This window comes from Festucalex cinctus, chromosome 7 (genome assembly GCF_051991245.1).
Source record: "Festucalex cinctus isolate MCC-2025b chromosome 7, RoL_Fcin_1.0, whole genome shotgun sequence".
Classification (NCBI taxonomy): Eukaryota; Metazoa; Chordata; class Actinopteri; order Syngnathiformes; family Syngnathidae; genus Festucalex; species Festucalex cinctus.
In genome coordinates, this window is record NC_135417.1 from 1902614 (window position 1) to 1925345 (window position 22732).

Below are 22732 nucleotides of genomic sequence, written 5' to 3' on the forward strand. Positions count from 1 at the left end.
GAGAGCCGAGCCCGGAATAGAAAGAAAAAGTTATAAAAGCCATGAACAGAAGAAAAGCCTTGAATAGAAGAAAGGGATAGAAATGACCAATATATGAAAAAGATGTAGGCAAAAGAAAAAGTGTTAAAAGAATAGGATAAAGAATAGCCCAGGATACACAAATTCAAAATGGGTTGGAAAAAACAGCAATAAAATAGTGTGGAAAGATGAAACATACATGAAAGAAAAGATCAAATGGAAGGAAGGAATGAGAAGACCATTTAAAAAAAAAGGCAGGAAAGAAATAGATGAAAGAAGAGAAAGACAGGAATGTGTGAAAGATGAACTAAAACCAACGAGATGAGTAATTACAATTAATATTTCGTAATGCAACATTATGTAGTTTTGACATTAACAAAATTATATCAAAATGTTTAAAATCACCAGCACCTCGAACCCAAGCCCCAAAACCAAACACCGTACTTGTTTTAAGATGGAGTCTAGACCTCGGCATCAGGAGTGATTTGTGCGCATGCGTGCGTCATCCTGATGACGTTTGGCAGGGAATTAGCTCCAGATTGTAAGGGAGGGAGGGAGGAGGAGGAGAAGAGGAGGAGGAGGCTTCTACAGCTTCGTCGTTGTATATAGTGCATGTCTGTCATTTAATTTGTAGCAATCCATCATTTTTTTTAATTATTATTGTCCTTTCGCTTTTACGTGCGTGCCAACGTCTCGCTTGTGCATGCCCGCTCACGTAAATAGCGGCGTGAAGCTCGATCCAAGAAAGCCATATAAGAAGAGGAACAAAAATGCGCATTTGGACTATATAGTTTAATTTTTGTATTCTTATTTGACATATGAAAGTCTAGGTAAGTACACTTTGCATGGCAAGCGCGTGTCATTATGTGTGCAGGGTGTTTATTTGACATGGTCCGGTTCGGTTGATCCGCAGCAGGATGATACGTTTACGTACCGTCTCCATCTCTTTGCGCACCGTCAACATTTGGTCCAAGCGACACTGATTCAATTACGCACAATCAATGTTAATGACAAGCGCGAACGTTCGTGACCGGTCCAGGAGATTTTCTGTGGCGATACCCTCCCCGTGACCCCTCGCGCGCACATTTACGATGCTTCTCCGAGTCCACTTGAAAGCGCCTTTTGCGTGGATCACGCCTCTTCTTCTTCCGGCAGGTCTGCCGAGCCGAGCCGAGCCTGCTTGTTCAGCTTCCGGTGATTTAGAGTGTGTTCGCTCTTAAGTAACTTTTGACTCTTTACTAGCCGTAAAGAGTCAAAAGTTACTTGGGTTACAGTATATGATTGATACGCTACTGTAAATTACAGATACCGATTTGATACATCACAATACCAATGTTATCACGATACTAGCTGATTGCAGGATAATCAGTGACGACGTCAGCATCTTATCTGGTGTTTGAACATCCGGGCATTTCTGATATTCATTGAGAGTGGGAAATTAGAATTATCCCACTCCGATTTTCTCAGTTCTGAGTCCGACCTCAACAGATTTGAGGCAAATGTAAATACAACACATGTTCACGTGACACAACATGATTTGGAATAACTGCGTTAACCAGAACAACAAATAACTTTTCAGAATCAGCCATCTTTGTTGTTTGCATTGTCTCAAACGCTTTATGGGCGAAACAGGGACACTGGGATAAATCCGGCTTCAAACCGTCCTCGAATGCAGCACAAGACCGCCATTTTGATTTGTGACCTAAACTTTGAATTGTAAGTACATAACTAAATGATACATGATGGTGATATCATCACTTTGACGTGGGCTTTGCGATATTGAATATATTGGAGTGACACATTAGCAATGATGCTTATGCATGATGTATATTTGATAGCCAGTGGAGCGTGACTATCGATATTTCATACTTCCTGTCAGTAGCACAGATGGCGAATGCGCAACCGAGGGGCACAAAGTCGGAAGCACAAGTATTTTGACGCAGCCCACACGTCCCAAACCGAACCGGAACCAAGCTAATGTGCAAAAACAGTCCCGCCTCTTCCGTGGCATTCTACTGTAAGAAACAAACGGTATAAGGATAATCCATATCTACTCCCTGCTTCATGGAAGATGACGGCATTGAATTATGATTCAAGGGGGGGTGTAAATCCAACCAGGCGATATTCGAGTCAGTTAGCAGACTACTTCCTGGTTCGGGGCAGGGATTAAAAATATGAGTTGAAGGTTTGCGTAAGAGTTTGAATATTTCAACAAGGAGGTGGAAAAGCATGTACGCGTCCCGCAGTGTTGTGGAGCAGAGGCGGGGGCGTTGTCAACGCTTCTCAAGCTTTAATTGCATTTCAAGCTTGAGGCCAGTTGACACACACGCACAATGCTTTCATCTGGCCCGGTGTGTGATGTGCTGCTATTAATGACTCCCGGTGGGCCGACCCATTCTCTCATTCTCGCTCTCCATCCCGTCCTGCCTTCACCCTCTCCGAATGGGGTAGTGTCTCTACTTCCTGCACGCCTCTTTGTCAGCACAAGTCTAAAAATATTGTCGGCTTCCAGCAGAGTTAGTCTGTCTTCCACCGGCCGGCAAACCTAACCGCCATCTGTCTACGGCACGGAGGTGTGCTTCTTCACTTTTTAGGCAGAGACACACAATGAACAGTATTATATAAACAGTGCTCCCATACTATATAGCATATTTTACTATATGTAAAGGTAGCCTTGGTTTTATTTGAAGAATGCTGGTTATTATTCCAGAGTGCAAATGAGCAGCTATATTTAGTGTCTTTGTTGTGTGTGTCTGTGTTCTCATGGGACTACTGTGTCGATTCAAGTCTTTGGACTTTTAACTGGCTTTAGCATAGCGTAGCATTTGTACTTTGTGCCAATTCAGGTGCCAACACTGGAGCTTTATTGAATCGTGACAGAAATACAAGAATGCAGAGAAGGCTCAACACACACACACACACACACACACACACACACACACACACACACACACACACACACACACACACACACACACAAAACACTGGTGATTACAAAAACACCAAGCTTTTTTGTTTGAGGGCCACATACAGAAAATGGATGGAAGCAAGGGTCACTTTAAAACTCTTTGACTTTAATATACATGCTAAAATCAATCAAATTAGCAATTTTATATTGTTTTTATTTTTATTCAATTTTATAAACTTCTTCATAACAGCTTTCAATATACTTAAAGGGATAGTTTGGATTTTTGGACATGAATCTGTATTTTATCCTCAACTCTAGTAGTGCGTGATCAGCACTGACTTACCCCTGACAGCGTTCCGTGACACGAGTTCTGGTCCCAAGACAAGGTACTTCTGAAGAGAAGGGACTAGAGAGAATCCAGTCCCCAGCAACACTCCAATCTTAAGAGAACATTGTAATGCAAAGAAAAGGTTTTAGTCCCAGAAGAAGGTATTAGTTCTGAAATATTCTAGAGTAATGAAGGTTCTAGTTGACAAAGGAGGTTTTAGTTCCAAGAGACTGTACTCGTTCAGAGAAAAGATTCTAGTCCTCAGGAAGGTATTTAGTCCTCATAAAGAGGTTCTAGTTAGTTAGTTTGTTTTGGCCTATGTTTGAAGGCCAATAATTGTCTGATTATAATAGGCGGCCGATTAATCGGTCGGGCCCTATTTGGCACATTAATTTACGGGGGGGGAAAAACTGTATTAAAAGTATCGATTCATGGTTTTATGAATCGATATTGGGCTATGAGAAGGAATATCGATTCAATATCGATATTTTAGACCCAGACGTAACGGCAAGTAGCGTAGCGAAACAATAACCCGACACTCTTCTCTGTTGCTGCCAGGCTTTTAAGGCGGGCTAATGACAAGATGGGCAGCAGGTGTGTTGGCAGGAACCGCCCTCCAGCCGTTTCCCCAGCAACTACAAGGGAGGAAAAATAGAAACAGGAATGGCCCAGAACAAAAACATGACATCTTCATAAATTGGGCTTTGACGTAGAGCAGAAAGTGGAATAAACTATTCTTTGCTTCTAAAACGAATCGCCTTTGTTCACAATTGTGTTTAGAAAAGAAATTGTGTTATTTTAGTCGTAAAATACATTTCGTATAGGACTGCGGGCCGCTGAAAAATAGTGGGTTGCAAATGGCCCGCACGGCATAATTTGGACACCACGGCACTATGTAGAAGCTCAGGTATTGAAGTTCTGGCTACAATGAGAACAATATTTATAGTCCTATAGGACCACTGAGACCAGTATTAGTACGGTAGTAACTCTATATCATCATCATATCACTGGACTCTGAAACACTACAACACAAGAAAGATGAGGAAACCAAGGACTCCTGGAGTGTTACAACCTCTAGGGACCTCTCTCACAATCCGTCTAAAAGTCTTCCATAAGGATGCAGTCAAACCAGTTCTAGAATTTAGTGCAAATTAATTAAAAAAAAATAGTAAAACAGTATAACATATATGACCACTCATCCTCTGCTTTTTTTTTTTTTAGGTGGAGTCATGGCGGCGCTTTTGTTTCTGCTGGTTCTCCACATCCTACCATCTCTTGTTGTGCCCATACATAATTCATCAACTGAAGGTAATTTGTGCGTGTGTATGTGTGAGTGTGCGTGCGTGACTGTGTGTGGGATGATGGGAAGGAATGAAGTCCGCCGAGAGTGCGATTTGTCAGATAAATTGAGCGTGTATCAATGTGCCGTGTTTTGCTGTGATATATCAACATCATCCGAGGAAGGCCTTTTTCTTCTCTGATTCTTTTTTTTCTTTTTCTTTCCCGCCTCTTCCTTTTCCTAGGCTGTGCCATCATCCGGCCTCCGAGGGATGGAGGCATCCGGTACAGAGGTCTGACACAAGAGCAGGTGCTTATAAATACAATCAAAAATACAAGATGGGCTTGTTTTTTAAAGTACATCTCATTTGCTCCCCAAAACATATACATACGTTCTATTTTAAATATTACCAGTGTCCCAAAGACGCATTTAGAGATTTTTTTTATGCTAAAGTATCAGCACACAGATTGCTTTGATGCAGCCTCTGAACTGAAGAGAACAGTTGAAGCAATGGTAGTTATTACAAAAACGGCCAGCAGGTGGCAGCAGAGTATAAGAGATCAATCAGGGCCATGTTGCAAACAAGCTGATTTCCTCACAATTCTCAACAGTTTTGTGAATAATGATGAAACTTAGCTATATTCTAATGCTAATTGCTGCAAAACGGAAACAGATAGAAATATACTTTTTTTTTTTGTCCTGATGAAAAAAGACACCCTAATCTTTCTTTTGGTAGGTTCCATGTTTTTATAGCAATAGAACACAATATTTTGGGGGCCTTGCAAAATGAGCCAAAATCCAGTAAAACAGTTGTGAGCGAAGGATTGCTTCAGTGAAAATGGTTGGGAGTGAATGAGTTAAGCTGAACGAAGGGTAGGGCATTAAATATCAAGATAAAGGTTTTGATACAAGAATCTCTTAATCATGGTATTCTTTTACAGTCACCCTGATATAGCAGCAAACAAAAATAATAAGAGCATTCTGGCATACTGAAATGGCCACTGTGCATCCAGAAAACATTCCTACGCATTTTCCTTTCCTTTATTTTTTTTTACAGCCTTATTATTTAAAATACATTATATTTATTTCCTCCTCAAAATTCTACATAAAATATCCTATTACGATAAATTAAAAGTGAATTTTCAAAGATGTTTGCAAATAAAAACAAATAAATAAAGAAAAAGTGGTGTCCCACAAGGATCACTGCTTGAAACCCTGATGTTCAGATAACAATTACCAATTTGGGGTTTTACAATGATTTGTATCTGTGATAATACTGCAACATGATGAGTACGCACAGGTAGGAAATGGGACTAGTAATTAACACTTGTGCCTCAAAATAAATTTTGTTAATATAGCTTATTTTCATGTAGAGGACTCACAGAATGAAGTCATACATTTTATAAATACAAGAAAAAACACAAATCAAACTAATCAAATGAAAATTTATATCAATTATATTGAAATAAAATGTTAAAAAAAGTAAAAATATATCAGCCCTATGTGCCCGGGAGTACCAGTACCAGTACCCCGCCTCTCGCCCGTCATCTGGGATAGGCTTCAGTTCACCTTCGACCTCTAATGCAGTATAGAAAATGGATGGATGAGGAGGCGACAGGGCTTCTTTTTTTAAATGGAGGAGAAGGCTTATTAAGAAAAAAAGACCTCTTCACGCTATTGACTTTTAGTGTAATTGAAATTCTGGTCACACAAAAACAACTCTGCAATGTTCATTTTTTTCTCTCTCTCTCTGGTGGCCACCATATGGCACTGTCTCGAGAGGACTTGAACGCATCAGGGATCCCCGTGTAATTTTCCTCGCTATATGCCTTTGCAGATCCGCAGCGTTCAGATCTTGCCTGTGGATTACGAGATTGAGTACATCTGCCGTGGGAACCGCGTGATCGTCGGGCCTAAAGTCAGGAAATGTTTGCCCAACGGCACGTGGACGGACATGACGCAGCACAGCAGCTGTCGTGAGTGCTCGACTCTTTATTTCTATTCGGGTATTGGGATGCAAACTGTTTTTGGCTTTCCTTGAACCAGTCGACATAAAACTTGGTCGGCCTATCTGTGGTGGAAAAAAAAAACGTGAAAAAGTTCCACACTGAACAGGAAGTCGGCCACTTTCAGTCATTTCAGGGTAATTCTAGGGCTTGTACACAAATACAATAGGAATGCAGGAAATCGAACAGGAAATGAACCATGTCCCCATCACGACCCCCCAAAAGTCATTCAGTAGTAAAAATAAAAAGCCCCTGACATCAGCTTCTCCAAAATAAACAAACAAAAAAACTGGATCAAAAACATCCCTGAAGGTGGTTAAAAAAAGAAAGAAAAAAAAGGCAGTCTTCCGCTTAGTTTTGTGAGAAAACAAAAGCCAGCGTGAAATTTCTATTCAGGTCATGTTTTGGGTGCAGTGATGCGATGAAATTCTTTTTTGATTTCTATTCTTTTATGTTCCTAATAAGACCTTCCCCCGAGTCCATTACATTCAAGTAATGCCTTTTTGTGCAAAAAAGCATAAAGCTGCAGATTAGATGACTTTAACAGTCAATGTGTTTACACGCCGGAGGGGATCGGCACACACGCACGTGCGCACGCACGCACACACACAGCAGATCGAAATAATTCATTAAAAAAAAAAATAAGAAGAATCCTTGCTGCCTGTTTCAAATCAACCAGATAAAAACATAAAGCATACAGATTTTAAAATGTTCCAAATAGGATTATAAAATGTGCCTGTCACTTTATAAGGCTTGCAGAAGACTTCTTTTTTTTTTTTTTAATTGAGTTTGATGCCTACGGGAAAGAATTTTACAAGAGCTAAGACATCAATGTTAGCCTTTTAGCTTTGCATGCTAACGCAACTAACGCTATCTGGTGTGGCTTTTGTATATTGACAGCACAGGTAGAGCTAACAATGCTAATTCAAATGGTAAATTCTATTATTATATGATGTGATTTGAATGTGACTAATCTTTATGCTAAACGTCAGCAAAACAGCCACATTAAGTGTGTTAACTTTTATTGGTAGGTGACATTAGCATTTAGCTAACATTCAAGCCTACAGGTCTCACAAATGAACCCTGATTCATTTGTTTGATGTTAGCATGTTTGTGAGGCGACAAAACCTAAAATTTTGGCAAATCAATTGCTGTTAGGTAGATAGTTTAATGGAAAAATTGTAAAACAACGTGTAGTTTCTGTCACTTGATAGTCATAAAAAGAAACCTTCTAACAACCTTCATTCGAATGTGATAACCACAACCTCTCCCCTACCTTTATTTGACCTTAGACATACAGAAATTTCCACAATAGTTATATATTTAGTGACTTAAGAAGCTAAAACAATAGTATTTTTTAATGAATTAAGATTAACACAATGTAGCTATTGCTATCACACAGCTATAAATGCTAACAGGCTTATATATATAGGCAGCTAATAATACATGTCTTCATATCGTGATATTTTATAGCTTGACTTCTTAGCATCTTTAGCTGTGTGATGCTAACACACGTGTTCTCTCTGCCAGTGTTGCTGTGTCCTCGTGTGTGGACGTCTCTGGAGAACGGCCAGGTGACTGTGAGACCCCCGGGCCCCCCGGTTGAGGGCTCGGTTCTGCAGTACCGCTGCCACAGTGGCTTCATACTGGAGGGACGCAACGTCAGCCACTGCACCAAACTGGGAAAATGGGACGCTCCCAAGCCCATCTGCCTCTGTGAGTAACACCGTAAAATAAAATGCAGAGCATCTGGAACAGTTTCACAGCATTTCTTCACACATTTTTGTGTGTGTTACTACTTTAATTTGTTATGGAATATGTTTTTCCCCCTTGCATTATCTATCTATCTATCTATCTATCTATCTATCTATCTATCTATCTATCTATCTATCTATCTATCTATCTATCTATCTATCTATCTATCTATCTATCTATCTATCTATCTATCTATCTATCTATCTATCTATCTATCCATCCATCCATCCATCCATCCATCCACCCACTGACCCACCTACCTACCCAACCACCGTCCGTCCATCCATCCATCCATCCATCCACTGACCCACCTACCTACCCAACCACCGTCCATCCATCCATCCATCCATCCATCCATCCATCGACCCACCTACCTACCCAACCACCGTCCGTCCGTCCATCCATCCATCCATCCATCCATCCATCCATCCATCCATCCATCCATCCATCCATCCATCCATCCATCCATCCATCCATCCATCCATCTATCTATCTATCTATCTATCTATCTATCTATCTATCTATCTATCTATCTATCTATCTATCTATCTATCTATCTATCTATCTATCTATCTGCATTTCCCTCACACCCAGTAGGGAATTGTTACATAAGTGAATCGTGAACGGTATAAAAAAAAAGATCTGAACTGTTGTTTCTGGCGGTGAAGCTGAATAAGTCTGTTTGAGAAAGAGCTCCTTTGCTGCCTAAGAGTCCACAACTAGCTCCTCTGTTCGTGTTGCAGACCACATGATTTCAGTTACAGTACAAGTCCAGAAAGTTGTCCACCAGCTCTCTGCATATACTGTATGTCTATATCTATAACAATTACGTTATATAAGTGTCACACATGACGCTGGAGCGTAAATCCCCCATCTGCCACATTGAAGTATCAATATTTGTTCACATGAGTGCAAGTGAATGAGGATTTGGTGGAAAAAAAAAAATCCACAACTTGCCAGCTGGTTATCAGTGTTGCCATGGCAACCATTAAAGTTGCTATGGGAATCTTTGGATTTAAAAAAAAAAGCTCTCTGACAATGTGAAAGTAGGTTGCGTAATCCCTAACAATTTGGAAACATGGTGTAGAGTTCACTTGTTCTATATTTGGGTCTTCTGAAAGCTTGGTGTGAAATTTTCAAGGCCTTTTGAATCACAGTCTGATTTGTGGTGACCGTCGTGAATTGTAAAAAATAAAATGTGTGGTGGTGAATTTGATATTGAGTATTTGCTGTGTGGATGTGATGAAATTACGTAAGAGCAGCCACTACCAAGCAATTCTGTCCAGAGTCAGCATGGACACAATCACACTGTTGCTGACATCTAGTGGACAAAAATATGCACTGCAGTTCTCCTCTGCCATGTGCAGTGTACTTGGCAATAGCCAGATTTATAATGGTGTTTAAATTTTTTCTGTTTTTGACATTTGCCAATAATCAAGTGAAGTCTGTTTTACTTCTGCAGTGCCAACTCACAACTGAATTGTCAAATTCTCTCTCACTCTCTCTCTCTCTATCTATCTCTCTCTCATCCTGAAATTATATTGCTTTTTCAAAAGTGAAATATACATATTTTTTTAAATGAAGCTATTTAAAAAGATGATTCTTTTAAATAGGTAAAGTTACTAAAATAATAAATAACATTTTGAAAAGGTCTGTACATCATAATTAAAAAACAAACAAAAAAACAAAACAAAAACAATTACTGAATATTAATGAACAGCATATAACTGTCTACCTGTCATGCATTGTTGTCCTAACATTTCTTTCTTTCTTTTGTATGTTTCTGCCTTCCGAAGATGACAAAAACAACACAGGTAAGACATTCCTCATTGTAAATAATCAATATTATTCATGATAACTGTCATGTCGAAGGCTCAAGATCAACAGAACAAATTTAAATAATCCACAAACTCCAAAAAAGTGTCTGCGCACGGGAATGTGTTGAATCATGTGATGTACGTGTCATTTAATTGGCATGGGCCCTCCTCTTGCCAGTGAACACAATGATTAGAAATATGTCATAATATTGTTTATTTACTGTGCAGTTCACCAGTTGGCTTACAGTCCAGTAAGCCTTGGAGCTGTAAAGTTGTTAATTGACCAAAAGAGGGCAGCAGAGTTCTTTTAAATGCTTTGCTAAATTGTCCGCAAGGGAGCAGTGTGGGCTTCAAAAAAACAACAACAACAACAACAAAAAAGACCTACACCTAGCAGTCCTAGCGTCTGTCAAGAGAAATGTTTATGTAAAATAAAAAAAAAACAAAAAAAATGCATAAATTTAAAAAAAAAAGAGAGAGAAAGTTGTAAACTAATATATATATATTTTTTTAAGATTTGATGTATTAACATTTTTTAAACAGTGCTAATCAAATATGTTCTATAAATGATTTTAAAATTAATTCATTATTTTGTTTTTATGAAAAGCAGTTGGTTGGACATAATGTCAAATAGGGGTGTTAAAAAAAATCGATTTGGCGATATATCGCGATACTACATCGCCCGATTCTCGAATCGATTCAATAATCGGCAGAATCGATTTTTTTTTTTTTTTTTTTTTTTAGGATTCACACCTTGAGCATGGAAGAATGTTATATGAACGGAACATTAAGCCTTAATATTTTATTTTAATGCTGTTCAAACATGAAACAAATTACAACCTCTATAAGACTGAAATTTCAGATAAATAAATAATACATTTTCATATAAATCTTACACTCTACAAGCTTACTGATTAGCATTTTCTAAATTTGAATGAAAAAAATCGCAACAATCGACTTATAAATTCGTATCGGGATTAATCGGTATCGAATCGAATCGTGACCTGTGAATCGTGATATGAATCGAATCGTCAGGTACTAGGCAATTCACACCCCTAATGTCAAATATTCAATGTAAAGAATATTTAACTTAATGTTAGTCAAATAAATGAAAGAAAAAAGATAATATTAATGTGAACCTTTAAACTTTTCAACGTCTGTTTTATTTATTTTATTCCATTTATTATTCTGTTTCTACAAATTTACCCCAGTCACGCTTCACTTTGTAAAATCAAATATTTTTCTCATGAAAGAAAAGAACAATTACGATGCAATTTTGTCTGTTTTCATTAAAAGTGTTAAGTTGAGTTAGCAGAAAAGCTGTCAAAAATTTATTTTGATAGATTTATGTTTTTATTGAAATTGATTCTTTGCTACCTCAAATACCTATTGTCTATTTTTAATGAAAGCAGTTAAAAAACATTTTTAGATAATGTGTACACTTGAAAAAAAAATACTTTTAATAAGTACAAATGAACAAAAAAAGATTGATTTATGATGATGATTCTATTATGAGTGATAATGCACTACCTCTAAATCCTCACAGTACAGCAGTTTCATTGGGGTTCATACTTTGGTGTACAGTATACATGACAATGTAGACATTAGGGATATTGACTACCTCCCCCAGGGAGCGTTGTAAAATGGTGCTTAAGTGCAGCGAGGATGAGGACCATTGAGTTTGCTCATCACTAAGCTAATTGTCATTCCCCAGCTCGATGAAGATTGGGTGTCCTCATGAGATTGCCGCTAATTGCCTTGCGGAGGCTGACGATCAACAACGGGGGTTGTCGTCATTTGAAATGTGACAAATTTGGGAGCACTTCCTCATTCTTTGTGGATTATTTCTTGTTTGTGATTTATGTTTCTATTGTGCAATGTGGCGGTTGTTATGAACAACTGGCAAGGAATATTTGCATTACATTAATTAAATGAAATGTACTTTGCATGTGCAAATGTGACTAAGTGTACCATGGGGTTTTTTGACCATGTGGATTATATCTTGTGCTGCTGTTTATTTCTTTTGTGCAAGCTGGCAGTTATGAAAAACATGAGTGATAGCATTAATTGAATGAACATGTGACAAAATGTGTCATGGAATGTTTTTTTTTTTGACTCTATGGATTATTTCTAGTTGTGTTTATTTCTATTGTGCCAGAATGAAAAACTGGAAATCGAGTCACAATAAATTGTATTACACGTACTTTGTGCAAATAAGCACGTGACCCAGTACGCCATGAACTGCTTTTTTGACGCTGTGGATTATTTCTAGTTTTTGTGTTAATTTCTATTGTGCAAGGTGGCAGTTATCATGAGTGGTTATTATATGATATGCACATTGCACTTACAAGCATATGCTATGGACTACTTTTTGACTGTTAATTATTTCTAGTTGTATGAATCTTTATTGTGCAAGGTGGCGGAGTGATTACATGTCATGTACTTTGTGCAAGTGAACATAGGACTGCTTTAGTGACGGAGTGGATTATTTCTTGTGGTGCTGTTTATTTCTATTGTGCAAGATGGCGATGACGAGTGATTGCATTGCATGACTGTAACAACATTGTGTTTGTGCATTACTGACAGTGCCGTGGATTTTTTAGTCACTGTCATTATTTCTATTGTGCAAGGCAACAATCACATTTATAACTGTAGTCAGTGTTAAAGAAGGAAATGTATTCACTTCTGTTTTTTTTGTTTTTTTTTTCTTAATGAATCATCAAATTGTGCCTCGTACTTGGACCGGTGTAAGCTAACAGGCAGACAGGAGCGGGGGCACGGTATTAACCTTTCTCCCGCTGAGGTGGCAGGAAGTGGGTGGAGGTGGTGCACTCGGGGGCAGGAGGTGGTGGTGAGACGCAAAATGGATACTTTCTATTTGAGGAAACAGACTTCGAGCATCTATCAGCAACTCTGCTCGTTAGTTAGCGGGATGATGCAAAAACAACATCATGGATTGTGTGCGCGTGTGTGTGTGTGTGTGTGTGTGTGTTTTTTTTTTTTTTTTTTTGTCGGGTAACAGCACAGGGTCAGTACATACAGATGGCTCGTGGGAGATATTACTTTAGCATTCCACTCAATGTTCTTAACTGTTTCCAGGGTCTGTTTCGGTCAGGATTTACAGCTGCAGGTTTGCCAGCCACAACAGGCATTATTATGACTTGTGGGGTTTGATAACTACCACCATGAAAAATAATCAAATTGCGTTTTGCCCCCTTAATAGGGTGATCATGATTTAATATGCAATTTTTTTTTCAAGGTCCCCTTCACGTGTATTTTTTTTAAACTCTTTCAAACCCAAAAACATGTAAACACGTTTTTTTAATACTTCACTCCCAAAAACATACACACTTTTTGTTTTTTATGCAAGAGCATACAGAAGGTTTTGATGCAAAGTCTGTCATGAAGAGGTGGCTTAAAGCAATGGTAGTTATTTAAAAAAACGGTCAGCAGATGGCAGCAGAGTATAAGCAATCAGCCAGGGCCATGTTGCAACAAACTCTTTTTGACAGTGTTTTCACCAGGAATGTGAATATTGAGATAACAAAATATAAATAAATATACTTTTTTTTCCCCCCTGATGAAACAATTAAAACAGCCAAGAGCGAAGGGGGTCGCTTCAGTGAAAATGGTTGGGAATGAATGAATTAACAAACAAAAGCAATAAATTATCTGTATTCAAATAAACAGATTTATTTTACAAAAACATTTATACTTTATGTTAAAGGCAAATGAGCGTTGAATATGAAAGACAGCTTATTTATATACTGTACTTCAATTATTAATTCCCCGAATAGTCGATGGATTAATCAATAGGATAATAAAACTTTCATCAAAAAAGGGGACATTAAAAAGTCCCTTTTACATGAAATGTCCCGCTACAGGTATGAGGTATGAATCTCTAGATCTTTCCAACCTTTAAAACAAAGTCCTCGTTGCCATCTACCTCGGCGGGGGTCTTAAAAACAGAAACACACACAGCTCCAGTCGAGCCGCACATAAAGTTCAGCGCTGAATAATTGATGGAGCGTCGGACGGGTCGCACGAGGAGGTGGAAGGCAAATGCCAGACGATGACAACCGCGTCCTAGCACAGACACTCGGATAATGGCACTTGGATAACCCGCCATCCTTGTATCACACTCACTCAATTGGTGTGCCGAATCACTTTCAAAAGAGACAATTTTGAAATGGAGGAGGTAGGGGTGAAGTCAAGGGGAGGGGACGGTGTACCAAAAATCACAGTTGGGTACGTACCTTCACCTTGGTGTTAAGGTGTTGTTCCAGTTCACTTTGCATACAGTTTTAAAGAGGAAGTCAACCCTTTTTTTTTTTTTTTTTGACAGTAATATGTTCTATGCAGGCCCACTTGTCTAAAAATGATATTCTGGTTTATATTGCGTTCCTGGAATATGAGTTAAGCAGCAAAATCCAGTTGTTTTTAGCCATCTCAGGGTGCGGCCATTTTGCCACTTGCTGTCGACTGAAGATGACATCACAGTTGCTCAGGGCTCAGGCAACGACCAATCACAGCTCACGTATTTTCTGAAGCTGAGCTGTGATTGGTTGTTACATGAGACCCAAGCAACTGTGGCAAAATGGCCGCCCCCTGAGATGGATAAAAACGGCTGGATTTTGCTAAATAACTCCTATTCCACAAATGTAATATTAATCAGAATGTCATGTTTAGACTAGTGAGGGCACATATAACATATTAATGTCAAGAAATGTTCAAGGTTGATTTTCCCTTAACTGAATTTCAAAATGAAACATAAAGAACTGCTCGTAGTAATAAAAATCACCAATAAAATAAATATTTTCTACTGTAACAAATATATTACATTTTCATTTTTAGAACGTTTAACCACAATAGGTTATTTTCTTTATGGGAAATAAAGTATATATAATCTATACTGTAAATTTAAAATCAATACAGTGGTGCTTTGAGAACCTAATAAGGACTAGCACTATATGGATGGATGGATGGATGGATGGATGGATGGATGGATGGATGGATGGATGGATGGATGGATGGATGGGAAGTCTTGTGGCGTCCCACAAGGATTACTACTAGAAACCTTGACATTGGGATAACTATCTTCAATTAAGGGTTAAAAATGATTTGTACTTGTGACAACATTGCAACGTGATGAAAACAAATACACAGCTATGGATGGATGATGATGGGGATGGGAAGTCTTGTGGCGTCCCACAAGGATTACGACTAGAAACCTTGACATTGGGATAACTATCTTCAATTAAGGGTTAAAAATTATTTGTACTTGTGACAACTTTGCAACATGATGAAAACAAATACACAGCTATGGATTGATGATGATGGATAACGATGGAGCTAGTTGTTTGCAAGTCTGCTTCAGTCGGAAATTCAAACCTCAGCACTTTGCATTTTCTTCTCGTGGAAAACGTGGATTTTCTCCAAGTAGTCTGGCGTCCTTCCACATTCGAAGAACATGATTGTTAGAATCAATGAAAAAATGATAGGTTTCAGCTCACCCTTGATTCTAGTGATGATGTTTGCATTATTTGATAATGTTTCATTTATTGGTGAATTTAATTCTGGCATTTTACATTTTATTTATATGATGTGTAATCAAACTAATTTTGGTATTTTATTCCCTTACTGTACCCAATGTGAACCGTCAATGTTGCCAAACCATTATACCCCTATTTATTTGAAAGTCTGTAAATCGTACTTCACAAATATATTAGTGGCTAGCATTAGTTGGTTGGATTCCATTTGACGAACATAAACGTCTACGGCGGTCAATGAATTAAGTGAGTATGAAGTTCTATTCGTTAGCATAAAAATACTCTGCCGGGCATCCTTGCATTGCAAAGTGCTAAATAAACCACCCCCCAAAACAGCAAGTTTCACTTGGAAAAATGTGATAACGTTAAGTTAGATTTGACGTGTGCCTCATTAGCTAATCTTTCAGCTGATATTGCGCACACACACACTGGGGAGTGATGCAGTGTGGATCAGACGCTGCTTCCTCTTCCGCTGCAAATCTTTTCATCTGTTTTCAACACGACAGGCTTACAGGAGGGGGAGATGTTGCCTGCCTGCCTTCTGCTGCTATTTCCACTCCTTCTCACCATTACACACACTGTGACTACACTCTCTCTCTTTGGGGGGGCTCCAGCTTCTCCCAATCAACACTCTGCTCCTGGTATCTCATTCGCGCCTTCTTTTTTTTTTTCTTTGCCTAAAAGTGGCGAAGCTCACACTTGTCTCCACATTTCAAGATTTTGATGCACAGCAGCAAGGAGGCCAAATTGACCTAGTATTTGTGTGTTTTTTTTTTTAGTTTAGTTTGAATCCAGACGTGAAATAATAGCGATCAAGTGACTTGAACATGTAATTGTTGACGTTTGGTTCTCCCGTCGTTATCCTCCACGTGTTGTCGAAATGATGTCGGCGAGGAGCGCGCGGCCGGCGAGCCGCGCATCTCGCACGCCTTCTCTGACCGTCTTCTTCTTCTTCTTCTGGCTCCTGCTGCTGGCGGCGCGGCCGTGCTCAGGCAAGAAGAAGCTGTACATCGGCGCTCTGTTCCCCATGAGCGGCGGCTGGCCCGGCGGCCAGGCGTGCATGCCTTCCGCCCAGATGGCGCTGGACCTGGTCAACAACCGTAGCGACATCCTGCCCGACTACGAGCTGGAGCTCATCCATTACGACAGCATGGTGAGTCCCGCTCGCTCTCCATCTGTGTCTTATGTATGCGCTTCAAGTGTTTTGCTGCATGTGAAAAAATGTTTGAAGGAGTTCAACACCTGCAAAATGCAATGAGAGGTTTTGTTTGAGGAATTTATTTAGCAGTACTTTGTTGCTACTATTGTTGTTTTGTTGTTGCAGTTGGCAGTTTTGGGTTTTCTGTAAAAGCCCTCAAATGTATAATACGCCCCCCTCAAAATCATCCTTAAATAGCATTTTTTTTCTCTGTACTTGTGTATAATACGGTCACCCAATTTGCTGGCATTCTTTATCATCGAAGTGAATAATAATATGCATTAATAAAGATTCAAAACATGCCAATAAACTGGAACTGCTTTTAAATGTTATACTTTTTTTAAGTACAGTATGTGAAGCATACTGAGTTCAGTTGTGTATGGAATGCACTATAAACCAATGATACTATTTTTTATTTATTTATTTATTTTTAACAATCTCTAGGTACTGGCTAGGTACTGATAAACATCTAAACAATGGGAAAATTCTTTTCTTATTAAGCCCCTGTTATAATACCCCTTATCTCGATTTGGGATTTTTTTCATTCATTGGATTTTGCAGCATTATATTATTGTTTTATAGCTAGCAATGGGTTCGAGTTGTTTTGGAATATTAAAAAAAAACAAAAACATTTTTTATTATATATTTATTATATATTTTTTAATTTTCTAAAAAAATTACATATTTTTTTTATTTGTATTTTTTTTATTGCTGATTGATTTAGCTTGCAGTGGTTTAAATATATTTTGAGTTTATTTAGGTATTTTTGTTTTGCATTTTATTTATTTTATTTTTAAAAATCCACCCATTTTCTATTTTGTTTAATTATAATTTATTTGTTTAATTAGAAACTACTCTCGTGTTTTTATTTTTATATATATTTTTTTGTTATCCAATGTTTTTCTTTCTTTCTTTTTTTTTTTTTTAACTGCGGTATGTGGAATGGTGGTGGTGGGGTTATACTTTTGTTATTGGTGTGGGTGAAAATATTGAAAGAGGTCTTTTTGAGTCATGTTTTATTATTATTATTACTATTACTTTCAAATTTATATACAGTTTTTAAAATATTAAACGTTTATGACTTATGTATTTTTATAATTTGGGGACTTTATTGGACTGCAATGTAGCCTAGAGAATGCAATTAGTGTAGAAATTTTGTGTCAATGCTGAATGCTAAACTGAAATGAAGTTGGAAAGGGGAAGATGAGCTCTTTTGCTCAATGACTCATTCGCCTGAAAGTTTTTTGAGTGGGAAAAGTCAGATTTTTTTTAAATGTGGAAAGTAACTCCAATATGTCCTGAATCTAGTGAATTTTGTGAAATTGCAATGGCTCACTTTGGGTCCGAAATGTGGAAGCTTCCGATATCAATAAAACGAGCGCAACAATAATAACATTTTTTGGGGGGGTTCAAACCTGGCCATATGTAATAATATGTGCCATACTTCTCCATAGCATGATGGATCGATAGCCCCCTCAAGCTCCTCATTAGTCGCGCCAAAAGAGCAAACGCGCCACCCACGCCCGTCAAACAGTACTTGAAAATGTCACACGAGCAACTACGAGTGGAATGGTCGCTGCAAGTGGAACTGGTCGTTGCCCCAGGTTGCGTCTGTCAGCAGCGGTTTGAGTGGGACACCCTTATGGAAGCTTTATTCGGTTTGGTAACGATGTCTCTGCATTGGTATAGCAATAGGAATGTGTGTGTGTGTGTGTGTGTGTTGGCATGGCAACAGAGTCGCTCTTGAAGCAAAGCACATAAGGAATCAAGACGTATGCGGCATGTGTGTGTGTTCCCAGTTTGTTTGTTGCTAAATGCTAAGTATGTGTGTGCATGTGCGTATGCGCATGTGCGCCAGATGCTACTAACACCAAGATAAAGATAAAACATGTCCGTGTGCAGTTTCCTTCCACGGCAATCGGATGACAGAATGGCTGTCGCCTGCAGTTGGAGACAAACACACGCGTACACACACACGAAAACACGCATAATCACGCAAACTTACACACATACACGCAAACACACATGCTAATACGCCCCCATGTGTGTGTGTTGTCTCCGCCCGGCCACTTGGTAATTTGTGTAAGGAAGTGTGCGTTCATGAGAGTGGAGGGGATTTGTGTGTTTTCCACGTTTGTAATTGGCAAAGTGGAGTTGAGGTGTCTGGCATGGCAATGAGCGTCTTAGCCAGGATTCATTAACCGTAATATTTCCCTCCCGGCTTATCATGATTGTCGCTCACGACCGGGCAAATATTCATCTTGTGGCTTTTAAGACGCTCGCATCTCAGCGTTAAATTGAAGTTTGAAATTAAGTCATTAAGTAAAACTCGTGCTTCTGACAAACCAAGGAAAGAAAGAAATGGAATGCCGTGTTTCAGCATGATCTTTTCTGCCTTGGTCACAAATTTGGTATTCCGACATGTTCTCATGATCTTTTTTTTTTTTGTCTCTCAGCATTCAAGTACAACAGAATTTGGGTGAATGCTCGTTTCTAAGCATTTACGCGCAATTGTTCTTCGTAAATATAAGTTGAAGAACGGTTGTTGGTTACTATTGTCGTAAATATTTTGTGAACGTAGAACACTGTCAAATCCAAGGCTTATCATTCAACATTGACATACAAGTGTGAACACTTGTCTCTCAGCTTTTATACATTTTTGGTTTGTTTGTACGTAACAGTTGAAAAATCAACATATTCAACCAAACTAGGCTATATAATGACGAACGACTGCTAGCTTGATGCTATTGCTAACATATAATGCCAAGATTTTATGGTAATTTTAAACCTTTCAACAACTGCTTATCTGACACAGACGGAACAGCAACACATACAAACAACATCAAACAATAGAGTCTTAAACATTGTAAATGTAAACATCAACACATTGCACCAAACTATATCATGACGGAAGTCTGCTAGCTTGATGCTAACATATAATGCCAAATGTCATAGATGGGCGAATGAAAATGGTTAGAATAAGCTTTTACAAATTCTTGGTTTGTTTGTACATAACAGTTGTAGAATGCTTGAGTCCAACGATTTTCGTGTTAATTTTTGTATTTGTAAATTAGCATAGATTTGATGGTAATTTTAAACCTTTCAACAACTACTTATCTAACACAGAGAGCAATACCTTCAAACAACATCCAACAATAGAGTCTTAAACATCGTAAATGTAAACATCAACATCTTGAACCAAACTATATCATGACGGAAGTCTGCTAGCTTGATGCTATTGCTAACATATAATGCCAAACGTCATAGATGGGCTCATGAAAATGGTTAGGATAAGCTTTTACAAATGTTTGGTTTGTTTGTAGGCCTACATAACAGTTGGAGAATGCTTGATTCCAACAATTCTCGTGTTATTTAAATTTGTAAATTAGCATAGATTTTATGGTCATTTTAAACCTTTCAACAACTACTTATCATCAACACATACTAACAACATCCAATAATAGAGTCTTAATCATTGTTAATGTAATTAACATATTGAACCAAACTATATCATGGCAGAAGTCTGCTAGGTTGATGCTAACATATACTGGCAAATGTCCATAGATGGGCCAATGAAAATGGTTTTGGGTTAATTTTAAACCTTTAAACTTACTACTTAACACAAATGAGCAGCAACACAGGCACGCAAGGTGGGGAGCCATATTAGCGTACTCGAGTGTGAAGCGTCAGGCATGCGTCACGCATGCAATATTCATGAAGCCCGCCGCTTAATCCTTGTTCGGCGCGGTGGATCAGCGTATCCTTTCCCCGGCTATCGAGGCCATGGCACCTCACGATACACATAGGCGTCCACACATGCTGTGATACGCACACGCATATGCGCTCCAGCCGCTGGCCGTTGCCATGGCGACGTCAAAGCTCAGACTGCCAACTTTGATGAATTATTAACAGCGACGCAGCGAGACGGCGCAGTTGCCACGTGCGGATGCGGTGAGACGGGGGTGCTTCCGAAGCGTAGTTTTAATTGGCAGGCGCAACACATTTTTTTCCCCCAAGTGGTTGTCGATCTGCCAGGTGGGACGCCGCATTGATTAAGGGTTAAATTGGGGGCGGTTCCCTTCCAGAGAGTTGCTTGCTCTCACTGTTAGCAGATATTCTCCCAGACTATAGGGGGCAGTGAAGAGCATCTACAGTATATGAACGCTTCACACAATAGCAGTAGATAAGTTTTTGAACACTTGACATATAATTTAAAAAAGTTAATGAACTCAACCTCAACTCAACTCAAGTTTATCTATATAACGCTTTCAAACCGCCTGAGCTGTCACAAAGCGCTTTACAGAAACACAAAAAACAAACATAACATAAAACATTAACACCAATACAATCACAGCAAATCAAAACATCAATGAATCAGGAAGTATAAATCTGTTGCTTCCAACAGCATTTGCTCGTCAGCAATGTTTATCTACATATATTTACAACCTTTCGTTGGTATGTGTGGAAATGATTTTGTTTCTCATGAACCTCGTGGATGTCAAGCATAAACCAAGCTTTAGTATCCAACTTAATTGATACCACTGTTCCCCAGTCCTTCTTTTTTTTTTTTTTAATGGAAAAGTTGTATATTTTTGTGAAAAGACAGATTTTTTTTCATGAAATGAAAGCACTTTTTTTGTTGAAAGAAGTCATATTTCTAGTAAAAAAAAAAAAAATCTTTAATCATACTATCTAAAAAATAAATTGTATTTTTTTAATTGACAAAGTCACACATTTTTAAGACTAGCATATGAGTGAAGTTGTATTTTTCAATAAAAAACTTTTTTTTTTTCAATTAAAAGTTGTCTTTAAAATATAGTTTTCACCAAAACAAACAAAAAAAATTATTTATCACTTCGTTGAACAAAACAAACTATACAGTATTTCAAGTGTTTGTTTGTTTTTTTTCAATGAAAAGTTGGGAAAAAGGTCTCATTTTATAAATGTGAAGTTATATATTTCAATTAAGATGTCCTATAATTATTTTTTTAAATTTAGGGGAAAAAAAATGTAATTTATTCCATACAAACATTTTCATTCGTTCCTGCAAAAAATGCATTTTTTGCATGAAGTTATATTTTTACATATTTATAATACAATTAAAAAAACGTTATTTTATTTATTTTAGTATTTAAAAAATTCTTATATTTTAACATTTAACATACATTTTCCTGTGATTTGAAGTTAAACATGTTCAATATGGCAGTATTTCTTATCAATAAAAAAAAAATGAAAAAAAAAATTGAAAAAGATGTTTGAGACAAGCAATAATTTTATAAGAGTGGAGGTTTTATTTAATAGTTAAAATGTTAAATAAAAATATATTTTTCATATTTAAATAAAAAAAAATTGTCAACAATTGTATTTTAGCAGAAAAAGTCCTGTTGTCCAAGTAATTTTAATTTTAAAAAATATTATTTTTATGTAGCATTTTTTACAAATAAAAAGTACTATGTTTTTCAATTAGTAGTAATGTTTTTTCAACAACATCAACAATTTATGAAAAAAGTTTGCTCGTTGTTTGACCCCTGTACTCCCCACGCTATGCTTGAATTGGCACTGGTGACACAATTTCTTGCTTGGTTGCTGGTCAGCCAAACGGGACTTAGCAAGTAATTAAGGGTTAAATCAGTAGCTTAGAACTGTTACGGAAAGGTATCCACTTTCCCTTCAGGCCTTTATCTTACTACCATCATTTCATATATAACATCATCTGAGCCTATTAGTGGCGGGTGATCAATGAGTGCTACGTAGGAGATATAGCTCAGGGAAATGTGACGTGTTAGTACGTCTGGAGTGTGCACATAGTCATCTTTTATGTGAAACATGAACTATTGCGTATACTATCTCCGAGTCTGCAGCTTTGTTGACATG

At 38.0% G+C, this 22732-nt stretch overlaps 1 protein-coding gene across 2 annotated transcripts in view; it reads left to right on the forward strand.

Annotated features, from left to right (window-relative positions):
* Window positions 1–569: 569 nt before the first annotated feature.
* Window positions 570–22732, forward strand: part of gabbr1a (gamma-aminobutyric acid (GABA) B receptor, 1a) — a 54547-nt gene continuing 32384 nt past the window's right edge. For both annotated transcript variants that reach the window (XM_077526761.1, XM_077526762.1), the window contains exons 1-7: window positions 570–848; window positions 4476–4562; window positions 4778–4842; window positions 6371–6509; window positions 8070–8255; window positions 10091–10108; window positions 16653–16813. In XM_077526761.1, coding sequence (XP_077382887.1) covers window positions 4484–4562; window positions 4778–4842; window positions 6371–6509; window positions 8070–8255; window positions 10091–10108; window positions 16653–16813 — 648 coding nt within the window. In that variant the 5' untranslated portion in view covers window positions 570–848; window positions 4476–4483. The remainder of the gene's footprint in view (window positions 849–4475; window positions 4563–4777; window positions 4843–6370; window positions 6510–8069; window positions 8256–10090; window positions 10109–16652; window positions 16814–22732) is intronic.